We start from the raw sequence: 25,048 nt of genomic DNA on the forward strand, positions 1-25,048 counted from the left end.
GAATGACACCGCCGGGCATGGACTGTCTGCCTTGTCCGGAGCGCTGCAACCTCGCAGGTCGCTCCTGAAGCTCCTCTGTCTCCTCACGTGCTGGCTTGCCCTTGTAAAGAGGAATACTGACTAATGGAGTCGAGACGACTGCCGAGAAGCCGAGAAGAAGGTGGTTAGGTACTTCAACAACTTCGGAAACAGACGACCGCGTTGCGGTGGGAATGCAGGCTCACGTGGGATATTTTGGTTCTGGTTGGGACCTCCCCCGATCAGAGATCCCGGCGGCTTCTTCTGTTCTTTGAGCTGCACGAGATCGGTCCAGGCCTTGGCGAAGCATCGGCTACACCATGAAGATATCGGATGCGAGAGCCAGACTGCCAATGAACTTTCAGTATCGAGAATGTTTCCGGGTTTCAAGACCTTGCAGGAACCGCCGACCGTGTTGTTGTACAACTGCTGCCCTACAGCCGCGCTTCTCTGGTCCTGAATTCCCGTCTTGACGAGATCCTAGGTGTTCAGACCCTCTGTCTTATCAGAAAGTCCGTGCCGAAACCTCCAGGCCTTGTTAGAATGCTGGAAGCCTAGGCAGTGAGTGCCCTGAGTGGCACTCAATGGTTCTTCTCGTAAACATCGATCAGTCTGAGAATCTTTCCGGCGGTAACAGCGTCCACCATTGACCGCTGGTTCGCAGTCGACTGGCCACGGCGTCGAAAGTCAACAAAGACTCTCTTGTTTCCGCCGCCCGAGCCGTATGGGTCGATCGGATCAGCTTCTCTCACTTTCTGGAGAGTAGTCATCAGTTTGTCGATGCCCTGCTCGCGCACAACCTTGGTAGACCATGAACGGGCGGAAGGCGCCAGCCAGACTGCCCAGGGCGAAGTGATACCCGGATTCCAAGACCTTGCAATCTCATAGCGTAGAGGTACGCGTGCGATTTCGATCGGATATTGGTGGCAGTAAGGCCCCAGACCGGCAGAATCCTTATCGGTCAGGCTCCTTCTCGCTGGCACAAGTCTGTGGAATGGCTGCAAAAGCGCCCGCGGGTCCTCCGGTATGACATCCACACTGACTAACAGCAGATTTATTTCTTGGTAGCTCGCCAAACAGATTCTCCTTCAGGCGACTATAAGCTGAGAATTAGATTGCCGAGACGGACGCATTCCGGAGCAAGTAAGCGGACCCTGGTTGTGGCAGCCGGGCACACCAGATCGAGGAAGCTGACTCGGTCTTTGACAGTGCCACATCCCCTCGACCGCTGCCCTCCTTGAAGAACTCCATGTAGGTCTTCATTGAAGTGGGAGCCATGATCTCTCATCTCCTCGACCCTTGTCCTCCTTGAAGAACTCCATGTAGGTCTTCATGGAAGTGGGAGCCATGATCTCTCTGGTGCTGTGAGTGCTGAAGGCCGAGGGCTCGGTAGATACCAGCGACTTCCTGGGGCTTACAGCCGCTGTGCTTGAGGCATCGGGAGCCCGCAACGACGACGTCTCGGGGCTGGGTAGGGATGTCTCCACGCTTCCAGACGGACCCCATTCCGGGCGCAGCCTTGTACAGGTTGACCTTCGCGCGGCGCTCCCACGTGAACGAGACGCCGGGTTGGGAGATCTGGAAGGTCCAAAGACCTCAGATCGGAGTCTCTTTGCAGAAGTCGGCGTAGGTCATGGCATCTGCGGACCGCTTGAAGGTGACAATTGCAACACGGGTCCAGGAATTTCACCCGCAGGGTTTCCGCAACTGATGGCGGCGGTCGATAAGCGCCCAGACGGCACTAATTTTTCTTCTCTCTGGACACAACAATGGCGTGGTGATCGTTCAAACGACCGCCGTAGCTGGAGGGTAGGGCCCGCCGCGTCGGATCTTGATGTTGCCATAGCTCAGAGCCAATCTTGACCTTACTCAGCTGTTCGAATCCAAGCCGCATTAGTCTATTGCTCGGATCGAGGGGAGGGTAGAAAAGCTTGAAAGATGAGTCTCGTACCTAATCATGCATCTCAAGCCACCATGGGCCTTTTAAGGTCTTGCTTGGGACCTTGAAAGAATTGCAGGCCACAGATATACACTTTGTATATGTTGATTGCAGTGTGCCGACTCCGAAGAACAGAAGCCGTCTCGCTCCTCAGCCGGCATTGTATGTCCTCTCTAACCGTTTCTGCGTCCCGTGGGTCTACTCATAGTAGGTCTGCTTCCCGAGGATTCGCTTCTTTTCATTGTCGTAGCGGTACTTCTGGTCCTTGAGTCCCGAGTCCTTGAAGACTGCGGCGTGGTTGGCCCACGAGGTGGTGGGAATTGATTGTCTTGTCGCCGCGGCGCATATAAAACCGATCGAGGAACGGCGCCGTGGATTTGTAGAGGTGCTAGTATTTCCCCGGCGAATTTCACCCGAGAAGGATGGGATACGGCACCGGCAACACCGCCAGCGTAGAATGCAGCCACCACGGGCTGACTGATGAAGAGGCTGAGGTGGTCCGTCGGCCTCGGGGGCAGAGGCGGGTCGCCATCGGAGGGAGTGGTCGGGATGTCGCTCGGAGACGCTGACCGGTGTGGTCTATCAATAACTTGAGGTGCGGCCTCAGACCTGACCAACTTGCTACAGCCAGTCTTGCTTGACTAGGGGATATTCAGAGAATTGTTCCCAATATCTCATAGGATAGCTGTCTTTGGGCAGACTTCTTGTCGCCCTTCGCACCAAGCGAGGATCAGACCGGAAGGATATGTTGCTCATACGGCTAACTCCGCTGTTCATTCGACTGACCGAAGTAGTAAGCGGCACAGGGAAACCAAGAGGCAAGGTCTGGTGACAGCCCTGTGGGAAGGCTTGCGTAGAGTACGTGGGCACGGGCCTGCTTGTTCCAGAATACGGAGTAGGTGGTCGTGGTGGCTGGTTCTCCAGCTCGTCCAGCTCGAATTTCTTAAGATGAGGCAAGTTTCGAGGAGACTGGTCACTAGGTTGGCCCGGCGAAGGCGATGTGAGCGAAGACGTGGCCTTGTTCTCAAGATAAGTGAAACAGACCGACATGGGCCTCGAGGTAAGAAGAAAAGCCCCACGCTGTCGACGATGACGACAAGCTGTATAGCTACGGCCGCTCAACGGCTCTGCTCCGGCCGAGCAACAAAGGAGGGTCGAGTTTTCGACCGTTTCTCCCAGCTGTCCATCTGGTCCAGCGGGAACGCTTCAAACCGGAACTTCGACAGCTTGATGGAGGAGGAGCACGACGTTGTCGGCTCCGCCGTTGATGCCAAACAATGGTCAGAAAACTTGAGCCAAAGGTTGTCCACCACTTGTCGCATCGATTTTTTGATGTTAAGAGAAACGAGTCGGGCACCACGCTGGTCCTTGAGGTCGCCCCTGTTCATGTTTGAGCTGGAAGGACAAGATTTCAAGCATTTCAGTATTTCTCGAGGACTTGGGATGGTATCATCTTCTGTTTGGAGCATCGGTGTAGACGCGCTCAATCTCTCTGCACAGCCAATCCCGAGGAAAGATTAGCTTGTCAAGTTCTGGCGGTTCGAGTTAACCTGACAAGGAGAGAGAATCTCACTCACCATCCATGGTTCAGGACGAGAGAAAATTACTGTCAGTGCTTTGATGCTGGCGTTTCGTGCGCAAAAGAGCCTCTCTGGCTTCTCTTGGGCGGCGGACCACCCTAGAAATCAGGCCCCCTCTGGGGTTCGACCTCTGTCCGGCTCGCTGCTTCAGGGTGGTACTCTCGGGGGAACTGGTGGACAGTGATTGGCGGCGAACATCCGCAGAGAGCCAAGTCTGCCCGGCCGAGTCTCTCCCTAGGCTTGCTGGTGCCGTCCGTCCTGACTCTCACATACCCCAAGTCAAAGAAATGAGACCGAGCTCTACTAAGAGCGTAGTTTGGACCGAGGCCTCGAATAGGAATCTCACCCGGCGGTTTTCTCTCCTTCAAGTCAGGTACTTGGGGCGGTAAGCCGTGACGTACACCTCGTTGGATTCGCGTTCCAATTCGCCGTCGCCAAAGTCCTCCTTCGCTGAACGCCTGACAGTGTTCAGAGCTTCATCAGCAGCGGGCCGTGCCTCGTCCAGAGGTATGTCGCTCAGGGCGAATGTGAGAACTTCTCGTTCACCAAGTTCAGGGACACCTTCATCGGCGCTGTTATCCCCATCTGAGTCCCAGGGTCGTAACTATCGAGTGTGGCTCGAGAATTGCCGATGTCTGGCACAGGGATCGCAATCTCTTTCTCATACTGCTAGTGCCACGGGCCCAGTATTCGCTGGTCGGGAGAGAGGGCAAGAATTCGCAGATCCATTGCGGCGACACTTTTGTCTATTGCTAATTAGCACCACACCAATCCAAAACTCTTAGAATTTGGCCATGACCATAGGGTAGAACGAAAGGATTGTTTACATACCTGTGCCAATTTCGAACTGTGCAGGGCTAGCTTTTATTGGTGGTGTTGTTGCTGGACATGATGAACGAATTTCTGGTATACAGGATACAAGAAAATGAGGAATTGGTCAAGATATTGTCTGCTCTCGTCCGGTAGGAGGATCAAGGCGCGTTGGTCTACTCGAGGGTGTAGAAAGCATGAAGCGCGCTTGGCGGTGCACTGGTGATGTCTTCAGGCCCAAGGCTATTTACCTGATAGACCCTCCAGAACTCCACCAGAGATGGCGCGGCCTTGAGGCAGGCCATGGCCTTGGCCAGGATCTCCTGCTCGCGCGTGGTGAGGGAGCTGAAGCCGCCACCAGCAGCGGCCTTGGGTGCTGCGGGAGCGGAACCGCTCTCACAAGCTGTGGTCGACCAGCCTGTTCGTCGCAGTGTTCTGGTTTGCGGGGTACCCAGCGGCCCTCTGTCCGCGAGCTGTGGCCGTCTCCAGCAGCAGCCTTGGGCGTGGCGGGAGCGGAACCGTTCTCGCCGTTGTCAGATTTGCCTGCCATGGTGACGAGCTGTCTTCACCCGGCGTGTTGTTGGCTCCAAGAATTCCTCAAACATTTGTGCTGCAAGGATCTTGGAAAAGTGTGAAAAGTCTTCGCGCGGAAATGTGACCAGGTGACACATGCAGCCCATTGAAGAGAATGAGCATCTGTGAGGCTCCACATTTGGTGAAGTCGGCGTACCCGCTGTCTTGATCGGAGCTTGTTGGTATGTGATGTCAACAGCTACCACACGATACAGATGTAATTCATGTGACAATCCAAGTCCACCGAGTCAACAACTTGAGAATCGGACTGCCGACAGCTGCTGTCAACTGGAGCTGACCTCAGTGCAGATTTCCGGAAGAATCCCCTCGAGCCGTATGTTCTCAAGGCGTGTCCTCTCGAATTGTGTTTCCTCTTGGCAGATGAGCCTCTTAAAGAAGATGGAGTATTCAGAGCAGAGGATTCTTGTGCGCTGGAACTATAGCATTCCTCTCTGGTTCATCTTGTTCTGGGGTAGAGGGTAGCCAGAAGAGCGTTGATGCAAGGGTCGAAAGGTCGGGAAGAGTGTGGTTGTTGTCGTGCTGGACAGTGTCCACCAGCTGCCGACCACCATTGCCACAATACGGTGGCATCGCGTCATTGGCAGTTTCCAGGAAGACGCTCTCATCTTCGGCCAGCTCAAACCATACTAGTTCCTTCACATGGACAGCTAGATTATGTATACAGTGCGGCCTCGTCGTGGCCCGCGGCCCGCTGCTCCTTGGGCTTCTCGCCAGGGTGGTGAGGCAGCATTTCAATATTAGAATGCGATTCAAGATGAAGGAACGAAGCCAGGTTGGCACTGCCCTCCTGTTATCCACTCCTCACTAAATCGCCGTCATCGTGATTGGTTTGAAGATCTTCGGAGGGCACATCTTCAAAAGATGTTCGAGCAGTGGTGCTCGTCTCCTCCGAGGTGTTGGGAGTTGGTGCAAATTGGACACGCGCTGCCAAATTTGGTACGATCTGTCTGAGTGGCCAAGACGTATTCTCCAGTTGTTCTGACCCATGGTCCAACACGTCCTGCGTACCGTGACCAATTGTCAATGATGAGGACGAGGAGTCATCCTCGCCAACGGTGCTGTTGGACACTAGGATATCTCTGGATTTTGGTCAGTATATCTTGTCTGTAGGACCCGTAGACTTGAAGAGAACATACCCGAGTTGCAGACATCCCAGCGGTACAAATCTGCGCCGTGAATAGGGCCTGGAAGCCACTTCGAATTTCTTCCCTTCGCGCTCTGCTGATGGGGCTCCCTCCGGGCCCTGTTGGTGCTTGTTCCTAGCCTGGTCCCTTTTAGTCATTGTCGCCGTCGGATTCAGACTCTGATGATCGGAACCACAAAGCGTTTCAGTGGAATTTTTCGAATAGAGAGGAGCATGTAGCCTATGTGGGCATCTAGACCACATAGAGCGGTTTAGCACCCTGAGGGTCCGTCAACTTGTTCGCGATGGCGGTGGCTGCGACAGCCCAGTCTGCGACAGCCCTTCTAGTGCGGCTCTCGTCCTCTGGATCTTCCGCCGTGGCATCAATGCGAGCACGCCACGCGGCGGTGACCCGGCCAAACCGCACCCCAAGATTATGTTCGGATGCTGTTGGGCACCAGCCGTGGCCATCGTGAGTGCAACGCCGAACAGAAGCTTCACCGGTGATCTTAGCGGCGGTGCTGAGTGACTGAGAAAACAAAACCTCCTCGCTATCATGTTCTGGTTTGTTGACGACTACAAGAGTCTTGCTGCACCAGATTGGAGCCATATCTGCCGAGAATAACGATCCACTCATTAGATGATATCGAGTGTAGCGTCGAGTCGAAAGATATGGAGGTTCAGGTGAGAGATGCCTTGGCCAGCACCCGGTGATATGGGGAAGCCACGGGCACAGCCATGATCGACTCTCCCGGCCCGCGGGACTATCACCTCCAGACCACATGCTCGGGCCCGGCAGGACCATCACCTCCGGAACACATGCTGTGCCCGGCAGAGCTGTCACCTCCAGAACACGTGCTTGTGGTGTTCGTGAGAGGGGCAGGGAGCTGCTTGAGACCTTTCTGGCCTCCTTGTTGTTTTTGACCGTGTTACGTCTGCGCAGTCGAGGTGCTCATGCCCTAAATCTTCTTTGAGGGCCTTGCCCACAGACAGCTTGTACTCTTCGCGACCGGCGGACTGGATCTGGAACACGATCTTGAGGTGCTCCAGCGGTGAGACAACGGTGCGGGATACAGCACCGGCAACACCGCCAGCGCAGAATGCAGTCACCACGGGCTGGCTAACGAATAGGTGGAGGTGGTCAGTCGGCCCCGGGGGCAGAGGCGCGATGGGTCGTGCCACAGACCCTCAGGCCCAAAGGCGATTCCGGCGGCGAAATTGAAAAGGCCACTGTTGGCGTGGGCGGACTGCACGAGGCAAAAAAGGTCAAAAGGGTGCCGTTGATTACTTCAAGTAATGAGTAATCTTTGATTTCTCAACAGAACATGGCGGATGTTGACGGTATAAAGAATTCCTCTTCAGTCTCCCTAGAGACACATTAGTATGTTGTCACAAGAAAGAGACAAACTAGTAACCGCGTGCGAGATATGACCACTTACATTTACTTTTGCGAATTCCGTAGGTGAGAATGAGTTCGCGTGAGAGCTCCGGTGCCAATGCACAAGACGGTGTGCCGTCGAGTCGTAGTCCCAGCTGGTCGTAGGCTACTGCTTGTGGAGGTGCATTGATCTGCCCAACAAAACCGAGGTCGGGCATGTGCTACACCGCGAATCGGTTGCGCAACCTTGTTTGGAGGCAGACAACCCGTGATCTCAAAAGACGACCGCAGTTGGTTGTCATTGACATTCTGGGCTTGGTCAGCAAGAGACTCTCCGCCCTCCTGCTGTGCACCATTCACGTGCGGGCGAAGATGTCTTGTCTTCACCAAGAAATGCGGTGCTCTCAACATGAGAATGTCCACATTCCATTCGTAGGCCCTATTGAGTCTCCTGCCAAGCCGAGGCGCGGCCGGGAAGGGCACCTTGCCGCGCGGGTGTGGCTCGTGAAATTGGACGTTCCGGTTGACATCCAGCGGCACTGGCCTGAACTGCGACGGCTCTGTTGGAAATCTGCGCCGAGTGTCTCGGCATGGGCCTGCTTGTTCCAGGATATGGGGTGGCCGGTCGTGGTGGAAAAAATGGGGTTGAGCCGGGGATGACCACTAGAAAGGGAAGACTGAGTGAGTGCCTGCTCGAGTGAAGAGTCGAGGTTGGAAGAGCCGAGGTTTGGAAGAGCCGAGGTTTGGCTCTCCAGGTCGTCCAGCTCGAACTCCTTAGACTGCCTGCCAGACTGCGCGGGATGATGTGTGGCCAGTGCAGACATGGCCAGTGGACAACAGTGTTGCCGGCCTCCCCCTTGGTGAGGAAAAGTGTGCTGCCTCATTGACCCCTCTGGGCCTCCTCGGAATTCGCAAAGCGGTTGAAGGCTCGAATTAGACAGCCGCCGAACATCGGCTCAGTCTTGTAGCCGTAGGCGCACGCCGAGTGGACGATGTTGTCACCGGCCTCGTCCTTTGCCAGGAAGAGGATATCCGCCCGATCAATACTGTTGGGTTCCTCTGACCCTCTCGCTGGGCCAGGTAGTCGAGGGTTCTGCCAAACTCCACGACGTCGCCACTCTTGGCGTGGTGGTTGAGGATAGTGGCGTCGTAGGTTGTGATAGTGTGAGACATGATGAAGGTTTATGTAATATTTCTGCCCTTGCTTTGTCTCTGGGCTGCTCATGGGTCTATGCCGAGTATGTTGCCGGGATCGTCGACGTCGCGGGCGGGCCGCCGTTGGTCTGTAGAGACCACTGGAGGCGTGCAGCCCGGCTATCTGGCACCGCTCGGATAGGAGCACGGAATCGCCAGTAGGCATGGATCGGGGCCGGGTTCTCCCTGGCCTCCCCGGCTTCCTGTGCTGCATCGATTTGATTCTCATAGTTGGTCAAGTGAATGTCTCTGACACCGGGTACCTCTTTCTTTAAGAGATGCCCGAGTATTCGTGCTTGTCTCTTCGGATGTACTGTTGGGAGTTGGTGCATTTTGGACCCGCAATGTTGAATTCGGGACGCTCTCACTGAGTGGCCGAGACGTATTCTCGAGTTGCTCCGATGTGTGATCCAACACGTCCTGTGTTCCTTGGCCTAGCCCAGGCCGAGCCGTTGTGCCTGGAACATCATGTTTGTGAGCTGGCCACCGGAAGTCTCGTTTGTTCGTACTCCTCGGGGTCGACAAACGGGTGAGCTGCCCAACACTTCTTTGGTCACATGACCAATCGTCAATCAGAGGGGAAAGAGGGAAAAGAGGAGGCCATTTTCACTGATGGTGTTGTTTGTCGTAAGACTCGTCATCCTCGTAGTATTTCTGTGCGACCTCGCCTTTTCTTGCCAAGCCTGAGTTGGTACTCCAGTACCCGGTCTGCAACCCACGGAACCAGACAGTCATGCGGGCAAATTCCATATCGTGAACGGCGCTGTACGCGCTCGCGTCGACCTCCACCCAGTTTTGGAGGAGGCCTCCATTGACATTGGCAGGCTGGAAAAGAACGACGAGGCTGTAAACCAACGAGACCCTGGAAAGTGTCTTCTGATCTCGCTGAGGAGATCCTGGTATGTTGATGGACGGGAGATCATCACCGTCCGCTCTCCCAGGGTGAGAAAGATGGTGGAAGCCGTTTCGATGGTCCGTCCTGGGCGTAGTCTGGTGGTTTCTCTGGTTGGCTGGTCGGCTGTCGCCGGTCGAGATGTGAACGTCTCGAGCTTCGGCAGGACTCAAGCGTTCGGGAGGAGACCGGAAATCACAAGCTCCTCTGAGCTTGGAATATCGGTCATTGCAGCCCAGTTGGCCCGGCTGTTGACTGGCGCGGATGCAACTCAGCCGGTTCCTTGCGGAGGGGCAAATTGCTCAGTAAGACTAAGTAGTCCTGGAGGTCGATCGTGGAGCCAAACTCGTCGCACTGAGAAATTGCTCGAGGGCGCCGCCTTGCGGGAAAAGGGCGGTTGTTTCGAGACCCGTGCAGTGGAAGTCATATTGCCTAGGGCGTATCTCGACAAGCAATTGGCGAGAGATATTTCTGGGAAAGAATTCCTTGGCGGTCTGTCTGTTCAGGTGCAGTTCCTCTGCTCCAGTGATGGGCTTTCCTCTGCAAAGCAGTCTGGTCAGCATTATACTAAGACCCTCGTTCACGCCATCTCCATGGCGAATTTTGAGAGTAACGGCTATCAAGGTAGTGACCGGTGCATGTTTCCAAGGGTAGGTGTTAGGGTTTTATATGATGGATGATCGGTCATGACTTACTCACACAACGGTTTGAGGCACAGTTTGGTAGCCACGGCGTGGGCTTGAGTGGCCTTTGCGAAGTTCAAGGTACACTTCGTATCGTAAAGGCGCCGTAGAAAGGAGTCCGCCAGTCAGGAGCCCATCCAGGGTAGGCGTGTATGGATGAGGGGACGAGTAGACGGAAAGGAAGGAGAAACGGTTGCTTGACCAAGCAAGTGTGTTTGAGGATTTGGGAAGTCAAAAGGAAGAAGATGAAGTTGATGATTGGAAGGACTGCGTTTTTATAGTTTGAGAGATGATGAAGGAAGGAAGGAAAGAAGGAAGAATTGGGAGTTGGGGGCAGAGGGTTTAAATAATTTTTGGAGCATGGGGGCCAAAGGGCAAATTCTGCAGACGACGCCAGTACACATGGGATCGCGAGTTCCCGGCCAATCGTTTCACGATATTTAGGCTTCGAGAGAAGCACACGATGGGATGTTCAGGCCGGCGGATTCCATTGGCCGGGATCTGTACACCGCGGTCCCAACTCACGATGGGATCGCGGGTCAAAGGAGAACACCAATAGAATATGTGGGGCACAAAGTATACGATGGGATCGCGAGATTCTGCAATACTCTGGCTACACAAGTAATGGGATGCGGCAGTGAATCAAATGACGGCCGGTGATGGGATCACTACGTTCCGTGGTTTCCATGGACACAAGCTCACTGTGCATACATGGAGGAGGCAGACATGATGACGGTCACTTCTGGTCGCTTCCGAGCAGGTCACAAGAGGCAGCAGGGCATGTGTGGTTCCAGCCTAGATCTTAACAGGTGACAGCCCGAGCAGGTCATGGTCAGGGTAGGTCACAGCTCTGAGGAGGTCAAGACCGCCGGAACAGAAGACAGACCTTACAGTATGGCTAGAGATGTGGTGTCTGGGACCCTCAATTAGCAACCAGACACTGGGAATTCATTGGAGCAGTGTGTAATGGGTATCCTAAAACATGCGGCAGATTCCAAAGCAAAGCCACTTGGTCGAGGCTATGCACCAGCATTGATGAGCAGTGGTCTATGTTACCTAAGGCTAGACATCAAACAAAAAACCACTGAAACAACCTGTGAACCATTTGTGAAAAGCCCGTGGGGACAAACAGTCGGATGGCTTGCCTGTATGCTGAGCTGTAAAAAGGCTCGCTATCTTTGTCTTCGGCCTAGCTAGACCGCGAGGCGTTTTCAGGACGTCCAAACGCACAGAAGAGCAGAGTTGAACGAAATTGAGTCCTTGAAGTTTGAAAAAGGATGTCACATACTAGACACAGGTCTATGAGGAGAAACAAGGCTTAAGTAACCTCATCGGATGTGAGATCGTTCGGTCGGAGTGCCCCTGAAAAGATCCTCTCACAGCCTCGAGTGAAGTAGCAAACACAAAGCTCATTGAAAGGCCAGTACCAGAAAGCATCCAATCATCTCCTTCTTGGACCGAATGTGCAGAGTGTCATCCAGCGGAACGTTGATGGAATCTCTATGTCAAGTTTGAACAGTCTCGTAGCCATCATTGCTTTATGTTTCCAAGACTCTTGGGCAGGCACGGGTGAGAGCACTTTGCAGACGGAGAGCCTTACTTAGGTATGGCGGACTGAGGCAGAGACGCAGAAGAAGTCCTTGAGATACTGGTATGGCACGGATGATGGCGAGCGTAGCTCGGGCAGCATACGACGCGGCAATACATCGTTGGTAGTAAACACCTTTCCATGGACCTCTGTGCTGATGCAGGCTCGTGAATGAAAAATTTCAGCGAGGGAGGGATCTGCGGTTGATGGAGGTCCTACGATCTCTAATGTGGACCATTTGAACCTCCGGTCGGTCTTCACTGCCGTCACGAAAGCTAGAGTGCCATGAGAAATACTGTGCCACATGATGACCGCAAGCTCAATCATCATCCACAAACTCTGACAGTCGACAGTTAGACAAACGAGGCCAAGCTGCCAGGCTACTGGGCTGAGGATCGCTTCTTTTGAGGCATCGTTTTGTTTAGCAGAGGAGAGAGTGGGCAAGAGATTAGTTCTCAATTCATATCCATGTCAACGCACCAAGATATTAACGAAATTCAACAATGCAATGGGCTTTGGCTCCACCCAAGTCGAAAGGGCGCAATGCACCGCATCTGTGCTGTCACTGAAGATCAGTTGTGAATCTCGCCCAGTTCTTGCGGTCGGGAAATTCTGGAGACGAGAAACCGTGCCTTTTACCCATCCTCATTTGTACAAGACGAACCGCCGCCGTGTGGATAATGAGATCGTAATACCAGAGAATAAAACATCTACAGGGACAGATGGGAGCGCAGGATGTGTTTCAGGAACTTGAAGGACTACGAATTCGTTCGGGGAGACATGTGTGCCATCGACGAGGTGGACTACCCAGGCGGGATTTGGGAGTATTTCGCCCAAAGAGGCATCGCAGCCAAACTTGAAAGCTACACCGTACGAAGCCCCCGGGAACTCAAATGGAGGAAACGCCGTCATTACCTGCTATTGATTCGTAGTGTGTATCCCGAAAGTCACAAACTTTTCTGATTATCCCTCAGTGTAGCACAAACTCCTCCCTTGACCACTGCTCCATGGCTTCGCCGTCCATGCAGTCATGGATGTAGGCATTCCCAGCAAAACGGTACTCCTGGGTACGCCGTCCGTCGCTATTTTCAGAACTGTACCCTTCTGGGCGGAGCAAGACGGGGGTTGAGCATCCTTATGGCACGACCACAACATCGCCGCGGGCCATAGCCCCTGACCCGAGCCCCAGTGTCCCAGAATCTGTGATGAAGAAGCACCGCCCCATCATGTATTTGGCGAAGCTGTCCTGCAGTAACTGCCGAGCGACCTCAGGCTCCATCAAGTCCTCATCGATAGGCAGCTGGGGTAGCCGGGCCTTGATTGTTTCCGCGAAGATGCGGCAGCATTTTCTCACCCATGCCGTTTCTTTGCCCGTTAATTCAACGCCTGACCCGTCGGGGTCTGTCCTGGCTGGCTGCCCAAGGCTGAGTGTCAGGCAAAAGCGGCGTTTGTGCTCGCAACTGGCCGCGCGGCAACGGCGCTTGTCTTCGCTGTCGTCTCTCGACCCATGTTCAATACCAAAGCGCTGCAGGAGTAGCACCCTCCATTGTAGGAAAGCCATGCAGTAGTCCGCCGCTCGAGAGTACGTGCTGACGGCCATGCCGTGAATATCGATCGTTCCGATACGCACCCCGGCGATCAAAAGCTTGCTCCTCGTCGGCGGGGCCAGGTTTTCCTTGTAGAATCGAAAAGATGGAGGTTCTCTGCTGCCAGCTGAGAAGGAGAGAGGGAGGCTTGCCAGAGACCGTGCCATTGGGTCGTATGACCAGTCAGGCACCAATGAAGAAGGTTCGCGTTGCTGATTTGAGGGGGGAAATGGATGGATTCGCATATGACGTCCATATGCCCAGAATCCAGTAGAATTTGCACGACATCGATGTAGATTTGCCTGATGGAAAGTTGACAGTTCACTTCGAGCCTGTCGCGTATCTCCCGAGGAAGAATACCAAGTATACCGTATGCCCTGTCTTTGGGATCAAATGCCAGTTTTGTTCTGCTGAGTCGCAACACATGGAGAAAGTAGAAGAAAGGATCATCAGCGTATAACTCCCTCGCTTGTTGTATGTGTGATATGCTTGCGGGGCCATGATAAATTAAAATCTGCAAGGGACTTAGTCTATGCTGTGAGGTGATGAATCGAGTGGAGTCTCTTCGGCCTTGAGCAAGAGCTCTTGAGCCCGCTTGGAGTCATCCATCTCTACTCCTAGCCAGACGACTACCTGATCTGCGTTGCCATAGATTGCAGGTATCCTAGGCAATTGCTGGTTTTTCTCGCCGTTGTCCTGCTGGTTGATGCACACGGAATCCGCCCAGACCAAGACATCCTCTGTCTTATCTCTCAAGGTCTCTAAGGCAGCATGAAGATTGACTGGCACCTTCAACCACCCCTGACGTCGACCCTGTACGATGGATACATATCGACTAGACTCAGGGTCGCCCCACGCATAGGATATGGCCTTGTAAGGCGGGTGGTCATGAAAATGGAATGTGATGAGTTCGTAGTGATTCTTGCCCGATTTAGAGGGAAATATCTTGAGGAGCCTGATCCACGCGTTCTGATTTGGAATTGGAAGCGAATCCGTGATGGCTTGTTTTGAATCCATCGACTTGTACTTGAATAATTGGGATGCTTGACTCAGGTCTACCAGTGGTTCCAAGCTTGCGGAATCTGGCGGTTTATTTTGGCACACTTTGTACGGTGGGGTCCCTCTCCGCAGCTTTGGACGCAGTGGCAATCCAATGTTGAGAGGAGGCGATGGTCTCCTTGCTTCTTTACTCTTGGGAGCCCGGGGTACTTGCTGTCTCATTTTGACACTATAGAGACGCAAAAAAGCTAGGAGTAGCGAGAAGAAGATGTGACAGGTGAAGTATACATGCACTCCTGGCGCTATCGATTGATTCAAGGGAAGAGAGGGGTTACAGAAAGAGAAAGGCAGATTGCGGGGTCTACTCTCGGTGTAGGAGGTAGGGTTGAGGGCAGAAGATGTCCAATGGGGGTGGAGGGGGATCCATGAGCAGCTGGGTACCTAGGTGGCTTATGGTGTCTTCAGAGGGGATGCGCCAGCCATACCAGTGCCCGAGCCAGAAGACTTGGGCAAATATTCGGAGCAAACCGGTGCTGACTGGCTCAGTACCGTCAGCAGTGCAGGTGGTTCTGTGTCCCAAATGGTCAGGGCTGAACATGGTGCACGGCTGCCTAACGATCCTTCGATCAGTGTGGCCTGTGTAACCAGTCAGGGTATCAACCCAAGAAATGTGTGCAGGAGTTCTCGGTGATCCAAGGAACCATATGCTTACTCAATACTTGTGAGCCACACAGTGACAAGGCCATTGCTCGATTGGCAGTGAGATGCTCTTGATACTCCAGGGCAATTATCAAAAGTTGCCCTTGCTAGCAGGACCAGTTCTCGAGGCTGTTTGCACGACGTTGATAGGGTTAGGAGCAGCGGCAATTCTAAGCGCCGATAAGAAGATAGGCTTCCGCCAGCAGCCGCGTCAAAAGATCTTTGAGAGCTTGCCTGCGAAGCTTCTCAACCCAGCCGAGAGGGCCACGAGCAGGCAGTCAATCCCGATCGCCGCACCCCTCAATCCGCCGCCACAATGAGCAGGTCACTCTTCCGCTCCGCCCTGGAGCTGCGGCACTCCGCATCGCGCCTCCCACCGACCTTCCTGCTGCCCATCCGCGCGCGATGGATCAGCTCGACACAGCAGCACATCGAGACCGCCTCGACGACGGCGACGACGCCACAACCTAGCGGCGCACCCCTCGAGACATCGCGCGCCCAGCAGACCTCAGCCAGCATCCACGCCAGCAGCAGCAGCAGCAGCAGCCGCCGCGACAGAAAGCCAAGCTCTGCACCCCAACACTCCCAAGCCGCGCGCGCCGCCGACACAGCCGCCACCACAGCCGACGGGGCCAATCCCGCAGGAGGTCAAGGACATGCTGCCGCTTCTGCGGGCGCAGCCGGGCGGGCACTACATCACGCTGCACGTCCACGGGCGGCCGTACCTGGTGACGCCGGGCGACGAGGTGCGGCTGCCGTTCCTGATGCCGGGCGTGCGGCCCGGCGACGTGCTGCGGCTGAACCGCGCGTCGGTGCTGGGGTCGCGCGACCTGACGCTGCTCCCGAGCGAGGTCGGGTCGCGCAACCTCCAGAGCGGCGAGGTCGCCTACGTCGACGAGCGGCTGTACGAGTGCCGCGCCGTGGTCGTCGGCGTGGACAGCGAGCCGATGCGCCTCAAGGAGAAGACCAAGCGGCGGAACAGGAAGGTCAAGACTGTGAGGAGCAAGCATCGGTATACGGTCCTGCGCATCAGCGAGCTGAGGATCAAGGCGCCTGAGGAGATCGAGGAGTAAATTCGCGGGCGACGGGTTGATAGGAGAGGATCAGGCGTTGGGATACCCTGTGGGTGAGATCTGGTGGCATGAATGCCCCGTGCTAGGTCAACTTTTGAAAGCAGGCGGATTGAGCTTATCAATATGGCTCACATCAACTATCCGGCATCTGAAAAGCTACGACTGAGCGTACGAGCCATGGTGTAAGACAAGGGAGACCATGCCCCGACTGAGATCGTTCAGCGAGGAGGATCCCAGCAATCGCAAAATGTATCATATCAATCAAAAGCGTCGTGCCGAGTTTGGCATACCGAAACAGTCATCTCAACTCGAGCATGTCAACTGGAGACCAAGTTGATGTGGAGGCCTGTCCATTGCTTCAGTGACAGCCAAGGGCCTACAGCCCGACGCTCAGGACACGCTCACACGGAGCACAAATCCATGAACTCAGAAGTTCCCCTGATTCAGCAGGCGCTGAGCAGTATATTATAAATAGACGACGAGCCTGAACCCTCCGAAGGGACAAAGAAAAACACCGGAAATTTGTATAGTCGTGGTATCAAAAAAAGGAGACAAGAAACGCGTCAGACAGCCACTCGTGAGATATGCGCTGCTGCTTTTTGGGGGAATAATCGAAAAAAAAAAGAGACATGAAACAACCGCTGCCCGACTAACAAACTCTTCATCACTGTCTTCGTCCACCATAATCAACTCCTCAGTCCAATTTATTCTTTCCCTTTCTTTTATCATCAATCATCAATCACAGAGGCCACAAATTACCACACCCAAAACCCTTCGTGGATACAAGCTTTCCTGCCTCACTTGCCCTCCCGGGCACAACATTACACTGTCGTCTGAGGGCGGGCACACAGTCGCTACAGCGGCTTGGCCTTACCGCCTCTCCCCTTCGCTCTGTTTGGCTTCGATGGCCTTGCGCACGCTGGTCCAGTACGCCGATGGCCACGTCTTGATGGCTTCGCCGTCGGTGGGTAACCTGTCGCGGCAGCGCGTGACGACGCTTTGGATGATGCGCCCTAGCAGCTCCTCCGTGATTGGCAGACTGTCCGCGGCGCCCATGACGTCGCTGGCGTACTCGATCGGGTACAGGAAGCCGTCGTCCTCTCCCAGAAGCTGCGCGCACGACGGCCGCGCGTGCTGGTCCCGGTCGAGGCACTTCTTCATCGTGCGCAGCAGGCTCGGCGGCACCTTGACGCCGCCGATGCCCTTCTCGGGGAATTCGATCTTGTGGGACCAGTTGATGATGGCCTGACAGCGTGCCATCTGGTTCTGGATGTGCCCGAACGGCGAGTTGCCGTAGACCATCTGGTATAGGATGCACCCCAGACTCCACACATCGGATGGCTTGCCCAGCTTCATGAGCTTGGGGCCTCTGGGTCCGTGCCAGTACCTGCCACCGTTCGCAGAGGTGAATGCATAGTGGCTCGAGTCCATCAGGCTTTCGGGGCTCATGTAGCTGGGTGTGCCGACCTGCGTCTCGCGGTGCACGTTGACTGTTTCTTCGGTCTGAATGGCATTGGCGATTCCGAAATCGATCAGTTTTAGGCGGCCTTGGACCATCACGAAGTTTGCGGGCTTGAGGTCGCTGTGCACGATGTTGTGGGTATGCACGGCGGCGAGGCATTCGAGCATTTCTTTCCAGTAGTATCGGATGAATACGGGATCGAGTTTGGCCCCCTCTTGGTTTTGCCGGACTCTTAGAAGGGTGTTGAGGTCCAGTTCACCAATCTCCATGAGCTGGGTACCAGGTCAAGTTAGCGTATGCTCACCAGATGCGTTGAAGGAGAGGGGGTCACTCACGACACTGAGCACGTGCTTCTCCTCATTGAGCTCGAAATCATAGAGCTGGATGACACGTTCCACGTTCGTTAGCTTTTGCAGCAAGTTGATCTCGCCCTTGTAGCCCTTGAGCATAGTCTCGTCGGCGTTCTCAATGTTGACTCGCTTCAGGGCAAACATTTTGCCGTTCTCGGCCGTCACCCTGTACACCTTTGCGCTGCCGCCTCGGCCTATGCAGTCTACCCTTTGGTATGATCGACCATTGACTTTGAGAATAATGCTCCTCTTCTTGGCAGCTTCTTTGGTAGTGGCAGCGCCGCCTGTAGCCGTGGCTGCGTCCAGAACGCTCATCTTTGGTGGCGGAGGCGGTGCAGGTCGCTGCATCGGTATCACAACGTGTGGTGTCTTTTGGACATTTTGGCTGAGGGACGCCAGTATCGGACGCTCTGGCGAGACGGCTCGAGGGATTGCCCTGGAGCCAATCTCAACAAGACTAGGTGACCGAAGCAGTTTCTTGTCCTGGTCCTTGTCGGGATAGATATTGACGGACGGCCTCCGTCTCTCAAAGGCCGACGGGGCAGGCATTTCGTTCTCTTGGTCGTGTGTTGACGGTATCTCGAGCGGTTCTCGGGCGGCTTCCTCCCGGGCTGCCTCAATCACCTTGTGAGCCTCGCTGAGAGAGGCGGCCCTGAGATCTGCATGGGATTGTCTGCGGCTCCCTGCTCTCAACTCCTTGCTGCTAACGGGACTGCCAGACGCCGCGAAATCCCGGTACGCTGACTCGTAAAATGACGATGCTTGAGGTTCAGCGCCACTGCGGCCAATTTCAGGCGGCGGATAGTCGTCGTGCTCCTGGCCATACACCATCTCGCCTTCGTCGTTCTCCCTAGCCAGCCTGTCCTCTTCGCTCTCACGTCTCCTACCGCGGCGAGCAGGGCCGCTGAGGAAACTACCTGGGATCTTGCCAAGTCTCTTGACCCGCATGGATCCCTGAGCATTTTGCTCTTCTCTCGATTTGACGCTTGCGCTGCCGCCAAGTCTCGAGACGCTGCCAATGGCGGACTGCGGCCGAGGTGCAGTTTGGGGGTCTTCGGGACCTTCCTGGTCGCTGCGCATGGAGGAGCCGGTGCTCCTAGATGCAAAGCCAGAAGAATTGCCAGCTGACTGTCGTTTGTGTGAAGACCCGATGGCAATTTGTACTCGGCGGACGGGCTGCGCTGGAGTGTTGATGTCTGCCTCCTCGGCAGGTGCGGCAGCCCCGGCGCTGTGCATGCTCTCGTCCACATCGCCGGCGCGGCTGTCTGGTCTTCTTGTGGTCGAGGTGGACAGTGACCTCCTCAGTCGGCTGGTCTGCACAGGCGCGACATTGGGCGCGATACTGGGCGTGTTGCTAAGTCGAACGACTCGCTTGCGCGGTGGCGGGCTGCTATCCCTTGCTCGCGCAGGCGAGGCTTGTCTAGAAGGCGCAGTCCCTCCTGCCGCACTGCTGGTCCTGGTATGGCGCCGGGTCTCCCTGAGCGGTCGATCCGGTTCCGGGGCTGGCGCTGGTGCTGATTCCCTATCGTCCGCGGCTGACGAAGAGTTCCTGGTAAGATAGCTCCGCCTCCTGGTCATAACCCTGGGCTCCGGCTGTTGACTAAGTGCCTCATTGGTACGACGCGCGGTTGCGGCTGCCGAGGCATCTGTTGCGCCGCCGTCGTTCAGTAGAGCCTTAGTCAGAGCACTGAGCTTCATGGGCACTGGGATTTCATCGTCGGAGCTGTCGTGCATTGCATCATACTGCTGCTGTTGTGGTTGTGACTCAGCGCGGTTGGCGCTCAGAGGCGCCTCGCGAGCACTGTGGACAGCGGGTTGAGATTCGCTGCGACTGAATGCTGGGCGGGAAGTTGGTCTGCGCAAGGCCTGGCGCGCTGATGTTCTCCGGCCGAGGGAGGTGAAGTGGCTCCCAGGGCCCATGGGTGTTGGTGATGCTGCTGACATTGTTGCGACTCAATTGATGCGTGCCGTTCTGGTCTGATGCAATCCGGCCCCTGCTCGTCAGTCATAAGCTCCGGGACCAGAAACAGCTCCAGGATCCTTCAAGCAAAGTCGGTGTGGAACCCGGTGAGCCGATGTTTTGTTTTGTTTTGTTTGTTGTCGCACGCGCTGATTCGTGTTGTAGGCTGGGTATAGGTTAGAAAAGGATACTTTGACGTGTCTCAGAGGTCCATGATCATGCCGTGAGCGATCTGGCAGCCGGGTGAAGCAATGTGCGTTGAATATCGAGAGTCGGAGTGCATCTTGGGAGAGTGATGGAATTGGCATGCGAGTCGAGTTTTGGGTGGGCCCAGCGGATGGAGCCCCAATGTTATGGCAATGGCGCCCGGCCAATTGGGGTAGGCGCTGGCCGTTACCCCCGCAACGCCCGTCCACTTCAGGCAGTGACCTCCGTTTGCATGCTGGGATCAGCGCCCTTGTCCTTGTCAGCTCTCGGGTTCTTTCACAGACTTGTCTGCCAGGCTGCGTGCGTGCCTTGCCTTGTTCAACTGACTGGTGACTTCACAATCTGCAGCCAATTTATTAGATCCAGTGCTCGAGATTCCAGAATTCGAGATTGGCTTCTATGCGAAAAACACATGATTCTCAAAGCTCAAGCCAAGCCCAAGCCAGGTCCTGCTCGACTCATAACCAACAACGTCAACTTGAAATGCCCAGCTTTATTCACTTTATACTGACTATCTCAAACTGCCCGGATCATGAGTTACTTCTCACAAGTCCCTTTTGTCTTGTGGCCCTCTGGCAAGCATCCTGCACTTGTCCATATTCAATAGTACACCTGTACACCACGTCCCTTTCAATTATGTGCTGCCTACTATACAGATTCCCGTAGTGCAATTTTGTTCTTTGTCCAGCACTGCGTCGATTGCCGAAAGAACATGCGTCAGATGGTCGCATTCTTGACGCCTTGAAGATGCTGGAAGTGTGATGGGCAATTCTGGCCTAACAGTGCTTATTGGAAACACGATGCCGATAAGAAAGCAGTTTCTGGAAACTGCACAAGACTACACTTAGATGGCGATGCTCAAGTGGTACCATGGACTGGTGTAATTACAATGTCACATCGAGTGTCAACTCAGTCATGCTGCCTACCATTAGTTTGCCGGACCTGAAAAGCAGACGGCCATTCCGGTAAGTACCAGTCTTGACATGCTGAGGTTGCCGATGTCTCAAAGACTTGCGCACGTACGTAGAATCGAGGCAACGTAACGAGCCGACGTGAACAGTCCACTGAGCAACATAGCTGATCGTACGGCAATCGAGCGTGCTGTCTCGATGATCCAAAGACCAGCTCGTAGACCATCGCTCAGTGACAAGGTGGGTGGGTATCGAGAATGCCAGACATGTCCCGTTCATCAGACACGTTATTTTGATGTCCAGATATTCCGAAGAGGTCACGAAGCCGTATTTTGCCATTCATGATCTACTTTTGGGCGACCGGCCACCATTCCAACCCGAGACCTAAAAACCCATCAAATATCGTGGTATCATGATATCCCTAGGACCCTTGCTGTGGAATGCGTTGAACCGGTATAGTATGCTTGTAAGCATCTCCGAAAAATTGAGACCAAAGGTGAAGATTTGAATTCGGCGCGAGACGTCAGGGCATTTAGTCGAAGAGACCGAATCCCATGTCGTCGTCGGACTCCTCCTTCTCTGTGGCAAACTGTCAGCGCGTGTCGCGTGCCACGTGCTTGTTGGAGCAGACTTACCCTCAGCCTTGGCCTCCTCCTTGGGAGCCTCAGCGGCACCGCCAGCAGCGGCACCACCGGCGGCGGGAGCGGCGCCACCGGCACCACCAGAGGGCACGGAAGCGAGCTTGGCGCTACCCTCAGAGATGAGCTGTGTAACATTGTCCGTCAGCATACTTGTCCTGTGGAATAGGCTCAGGGCCTGGCGCTTGTCGCGTTCGTACCTCGTTGATGTCCTTGCCCTCGAGCTCAGACAGGAGCTTGCTCAGGCGGTCAGAGTCGGCCTCAATTCCAACAGAGTCGAGGACCTTCTTGACATCGTCGGCAGAGGGCTTCTCGTTGCCACCGAGGGTGAGGAGGAGGTAAGCTGCGAGGTGCTTCATTTTGATGGTTGTTTCTGCGGTCGATGCGGGCTTGTCAGAGATTTGCGCGATGCGATGGCGGCGTCGGCGTCTTGCTGGCGCGAGCTGCTCAGGCGGAGTGGGACTCACTGTTGGTATTCGTAGAAGAACAGGAGAGTTCAATCGATTTAACCGCGTGGCGGAGACTGGCTCGTCGAGTTCTGAGAAGACGGGTGGGTGGTGATGAGTCTTTCGGCGAGATGGGGTTGGTTCGGTCCAGATAGAAAAAGTTCACGGCGATTAGGAAGTAGGTAGGCAGATTTTGGGCGGGCAGGGGCAGTTTGGTGGGCAGTGGCCCGTGCACCTACCTCACTCGGCTCTGCCGTCCCTGCCACTCCTGCTTTCCAGATTGCGCCACCTGGCACCAGCAGCAAACCAGCTGTCCAACAGGCAACTCTCTGTCTTAAACCTTGATCGCGTCCGGAACCGGATCCATCTCAGCTTGCGCCCAATCAGCAAGAGCCCAGTTCGCAGTGGCACTCTTTTGGCTTGGCAAAGAGCAATCCCGTCATTCGAGCGCAGCGCAAGGCGGGAACGGCAAAAGGCCACCCCCCCATTGACCCCATCGACCCAAAAGCCATAAATACCCACGACGTCGACCTCGCCATCGTCCTGGCTCTCCTCCTCAACCTGCACTCTTTGTCTACTCGCCCTGCCCGCCCTTTCCCGCCCTTCCTGGCTCACCAGTCGTCGACTCAGCTCTTCTCCCATCTGCTGCGCTGTCAGCACTGCTCGGCGTTTCCCCAGGCCGTCAGTCCCCTAATCCCCAGGCGGACAAAACGATAAGGGTGGTCGCGAGACCGCAAAAAGTCTGTTGGTTGTCACTCTCCAGCGGCGAAACCCCCGACTCAGCCCGCCAGCACACTCGTGCAGATGAGTAAACACCGATCGATGGCATGAAGCTATAGAGCCAAATTGTCTATTTTGAGGGTGGGATCAACGTTGGGAACGGGCCAGAGCCCAGGAAATCATTCAACATGCCGGTTAGTCACTGATTTGGTCTTGTCTTCCCCAAACCTGCCAGGTGTCGTATACCCAGGGCCCAACTCAGTACCCAACGTCCCTATGCCCGGCTGACCCACGCCGACCACTGTAGATCGGTGACCTCCTCGCCTCCATTGAGGGGAAGCCCTCCGTGCCCTCGTCGAAAGCACCCGCAAGACCTGGAAACGGGATTCCAGCCAAGAGGAAGGCCGACGAAGATGCCAGGACTTCTGAACAGAAACAACCGCGGCTAGCATCCAATACAAACGGGTCTACCAGGCCGACCGCCGATGCAACCAAGGCGCCACGCCCAGTTGAACGATCCTCATCGGGCTACACTGGCTCTTCAAGACCATCTACTGCCGCCGCTATCAATAACAACAAACCCCGGCCACTGACAGAGAAGTCAGCATCGGCTGCATCCAAGAAACCGTCCTCGACGACAAGCGCAAAACCCTCACCCACCACCCCCACCTTTCCGGCCGTCAGCCGAACTGCAACACCAACAAGCTCATCACTCTCAAGACCTGCACCAGCGTCCAGACCCACAGGTCAAGATGTTCCCGCGTCGTCCACTACCAAGCCGCCTAAGAAGGGGTCCTATGCTGAGATCAAGGCTCGGGCAGCAGCCCAGGCACAGAAGCTGCAGACAATCGGAAAGATCCAGCACAGAGCCGTTGAGAAGCAGTCGGCCAAGAAAGAGCAAGACCCAGAGGATGCAAGGCTTGCCAAGAAGGGTGGTAAGCCTGGTTCAAAACCAGCTGCCGGCCTGCCGTCCAAGAATGGGACAAATTCAAATGGCAACGGACTTCCAGACCGTGGTGTAAAGGTGGTAGGTCAAAAGGGAGTGGCGGGAAAGGCTGGTGCAAAAGGCGCAGCCTTGTTAGAGGAACGAAAACCGAAGAAGGCGGCCCTGGCGACCACTGGGTATGCCGGATCTGCTCGGCCTCCACCGAGCAAAGCCATACCGGGCGCCGCGAAGTCAGGTAATGGCCGTGACCGTGCACGCCCACCCAACCCACTAGGAATGTTCAGTCGACCACGCCAGAAGGATGACGAGTACGACGAAGATATGGACGACTTCATCGACGACGACGAGGACGAGCCAGAGGACGACGGCTACGGCAGGCAGTACAGATATGCCGATGAAGACGACGACTCCGACATGGAGGCCGGCTACTCTGACGTGGAGGACGAAGAGGCGGCGGCCGCCCGCCAAGCCCGACTCGAGGACCAGCGTGAGGAGGCCATCCTGGAACAACGTCGGCGCGAGAAAGAGGCTCGCAGGAGAGCAGCGGCTGGGCGTTAACGCGTGCCTCGCGCTGCACACAGGCGTCGGTACTCCTGGAGACAGGTTATCTGCACACCTGGCTATGTCCTGTGGGCCTCAACCTGCATGGCCAACACAGGCTAATCAACAATTTCACTTTTACATATGTCTCATTCTTCAATTCCCCCTGGGGAAAGTCACAACACGGCGTTTGAGAAAAGGTGGTAGAGACCACGAGATCATACATCTCCCTTTCCTGGAGCGTGGGGTAAAACGGTGTTTGGGAATACCACGACGGCAAGGGCATGGCAGCATAGCGGCAGGCGTTCTTTTGATTTTGGTTTTGGTGTTCATACAAGCCTGTTGACATGGTGTTGGTGCATTTTTCTCCCACTGGTTCTATGATACCGAAGTGCAAGGCAAGGATGGGGAATCCTCAGGAGGTTAGAGGATGGCTAGGAGCTAGGAGAGGAAGGGAGGGCCAACCGAGCTACCGTAGCTCGTGTAGATTGAATGGCTGCTCCAGGATGTCTTTGATTCTGTAGATGCTGAACCTAATTGGTCTTGACAAAGACAAGGACAAGTATTTTCGCTGCTCCCCAACGCCGTGTCCTGCAACCGACTTCTTGTGACTTGAACCACTATGCCTCCCTGCCCGGTTTTCTTCCACGTGACAGATTTCTCTGACTTGTCTGTCTCCTTGGATGCTGGGTTACTCACAACAAACAGGAGC

The 25,048-nt window shown here is 55.1% G+C and overlaps 10 protein-coding genes across 10 annotated transcripts; 2 read left to right on the plus strand and 8 right to left on the minus strand.

The window, feature by feature from the left end:
• Nucleotides 1-599: 599 nt before the first annotated feature.
• Nucleotides 600-1,912, minus strand: INS49_010450 (uncharacterized protein; the record flags this gene model as incomplete). Its single annotated transcript, XM_043171175.1, has 3 exons — nucleotides 600-856; nucleotides 1,437-1,596; nucleotides 1,784-1,912. 3 exons carry the CDS (start codon nucleotides 1,910-1,912, stop codon nucleotides 600-602), a joined length of 546 nt encoding a protein of 181 aa, XP_043025740.1.
• A 243-nt stretch (nucleotides 1,913-2,155) lies between these two features.
• On the minus strand, nucleotides 2,156-3,007 carry INS49_010451 (uncharacterized protein; the record flags this gene model as incomplete). The annotated part of the gene is made up of 3 exons (XM_043171176.1): nucleotides 2,156-2,244; nucleotides 2,394-2,598; nucleotides 2,744-3,007. The coding sequence occupies 3 exons, from the start codon at nucleotides 3,005-3,007 to the stop codon at nucleotides 2,156-2,158; spliced, it is 558 nt and encodes a 185-aa protein (XP_043025741.1).
• An 894-nt stretch (nucleotides 3,008-3,901) lies between these two features.
• INS49_010452 (uncharacterized protein) lies at nucleotides 3,902-8,615 on the minus strand (the record flags this gene model as incomplete). Its single annotated transcript, XM_043171177.1, has 7 exons — nucleotides 3,902-4,141; nucleotides 4,623-4,765; nucleotides 5,950-6,020; nucleotides 7,056-7,184; nucleotides 7,497-7,633; nucleotides 7,689-8,002; nucleotides 8,423-8,615. The coding sequence occupies 7 exons, from the start codon at nucleotides 8,613-8,615 to the stop codon at nucleotides 3,902-3,904; spliced, it is 1,227 nt and encodes a 408-aa protein (XP_043025742.1).
• Nucleotides 8,616-9,242: 627 nt separating this feature from the next.
• On the minus strand, nucleotides 9,243-10,939 carry INS49_010453 (uncharacterized protein; the record flags this gene model as incomplete). Its single annotated transcript, XM_043171178.1, has 2 exons — nucleotides 9,243-9,783; nucleotides 10,914-10,939. 2 exons carry the CDS (start codon nucleotides 10,937-10,939, stop codon nucleotides 9,243-9,245), a joined length of 567 nt encoding a protein of 188 aa, XP_043025743.1.
• A 1,995-nt stretch (nucleotides 10,940-12,934) lies between these two features.
• Nucleotides 12,935-13,552, minus strand: INS49_010454 (uncharacterized protein; the record flags this gene model as incomplete). Its single annotated transcript, XM_043171179.1, has 1 exon — nucleotides 12,935-13,552. The coding sequence occupies one exon, from the start codon at nucleotides 13,550-13,552 to the stop codon at nucleotides 12,935-12,937; it is 618 nt and encodes a 205-aa protein (XP_043025744.1).
• A 358-nt stretch (nucleotides 13,553-13,910) lies between these two features.
• Nucleotides 13,911-14,402, minus strand: INS49_010455 (uncharacterized protein; the record flags this gene model as incomplete). The annotated part of the gene is made up of 1 exon (XM_043171180.1): nucleotides 13,911-14,402. The coding sequence occupies one exon, from the start codon at nucleotides 14,400-14,402 to the stop codon at nucleotides 13,911-13,913; it is 492 nt and encodes a 163-aa protein (XP_043025745.1).
• A 997-nt stretch (nucleotides 14,403-15,399) lies between these two features.
• On the plus strand, nucleotides 15,400-16,156 carry INS49_010456 (uncharacterized protein; the record flags this gene model as incomplete). The annotated part of the gene is made up of 2 exons (XM_043171181.1): nucleotides 15,400-15,407; nucleotides 15,589-16,156. 2 exons carry the CDS (start codon nucleotides 15,400-15,402, stop codon nucleotides 16,154-16,156), a joined length of 576 nt encoding a protein of 191 aa, XP_043025746.1.
• An 870-nt stretch (nucleotides 16,157-17,026) lies between these two features.
• On the minus strand, nucleotides 17,027-19,912 carry INS49_010457 (uncharacterized protein; the record flags this gene model as incomplete). The annotated part of the gene is made up of 2 exons (XM_043171182.1): nucleotides 17,027-17,890; nucleotides 17,954-19,912. The coding sequence occupies 2 exons, from the start codon at nucleotides 19,910-19,912 to the stop codon at nucleotides 17,027-17,029; spliced, it is 2,823 nt and encodes a 940-aa protein (XP_043025747.1).
• Nucleotides 19,913-21,578: 1,666 nt separating this feature from the next.
• Nucleotides 21,579-22,043, minus strand: INS49_010458 (uncharacterized protein; the record flags this gene model as incomplete). The annotated part of the gene is made up of 3 exons (XM_043171183.1): nucleotides 21,579-21,625; nucleotides 21,682-21,811; nucleotides 21,885-22,043. 3 exons carry the CDS (start codon nucleotides 22,041-22,043, stop codon nucleotides 21,579-21,581), a joined length of 336 nt encoding a protein of 111 aa, XP_043025748.1.
• A 995-nt stretch (nucleotides 22,044-23,038) lies between these two features.
• Nucleotides 23,039-24,354, plus strand: INS49_010459 (uncharacterized protein; the record flags this gene model as incomplete). Its single annotated transcript, XM_043171184.1, has 2 exons — nucleotides 23,039-23,044; nucleotides 23,158-24,354. The coding sequence occupies 2 exons, from the start codon at nucleotides 23,039-23,041 to the stop codon at nucleotides 24,352-24,354; spliced, it is 1,203 nt and encodes a 400-aa protein (XP_043025749.1).
• Nucleotides 24,355-25,048: the final 694 nt, after the last annotated feature.

Source organism: Diaporthe citri, assembly GCF_014595645.1.
Source record: "Diaporthe citri strain NFHF-8-4 chromosome Unknown scaffold_4, whole genome shotgun sequence".
Lineage (NCBI taxonomy): Eukaryota > Fungi > Ascomycota > Sordariomycetes > Diaporthales > Diaporthaceae > Diaporthe > Diaporthe citri.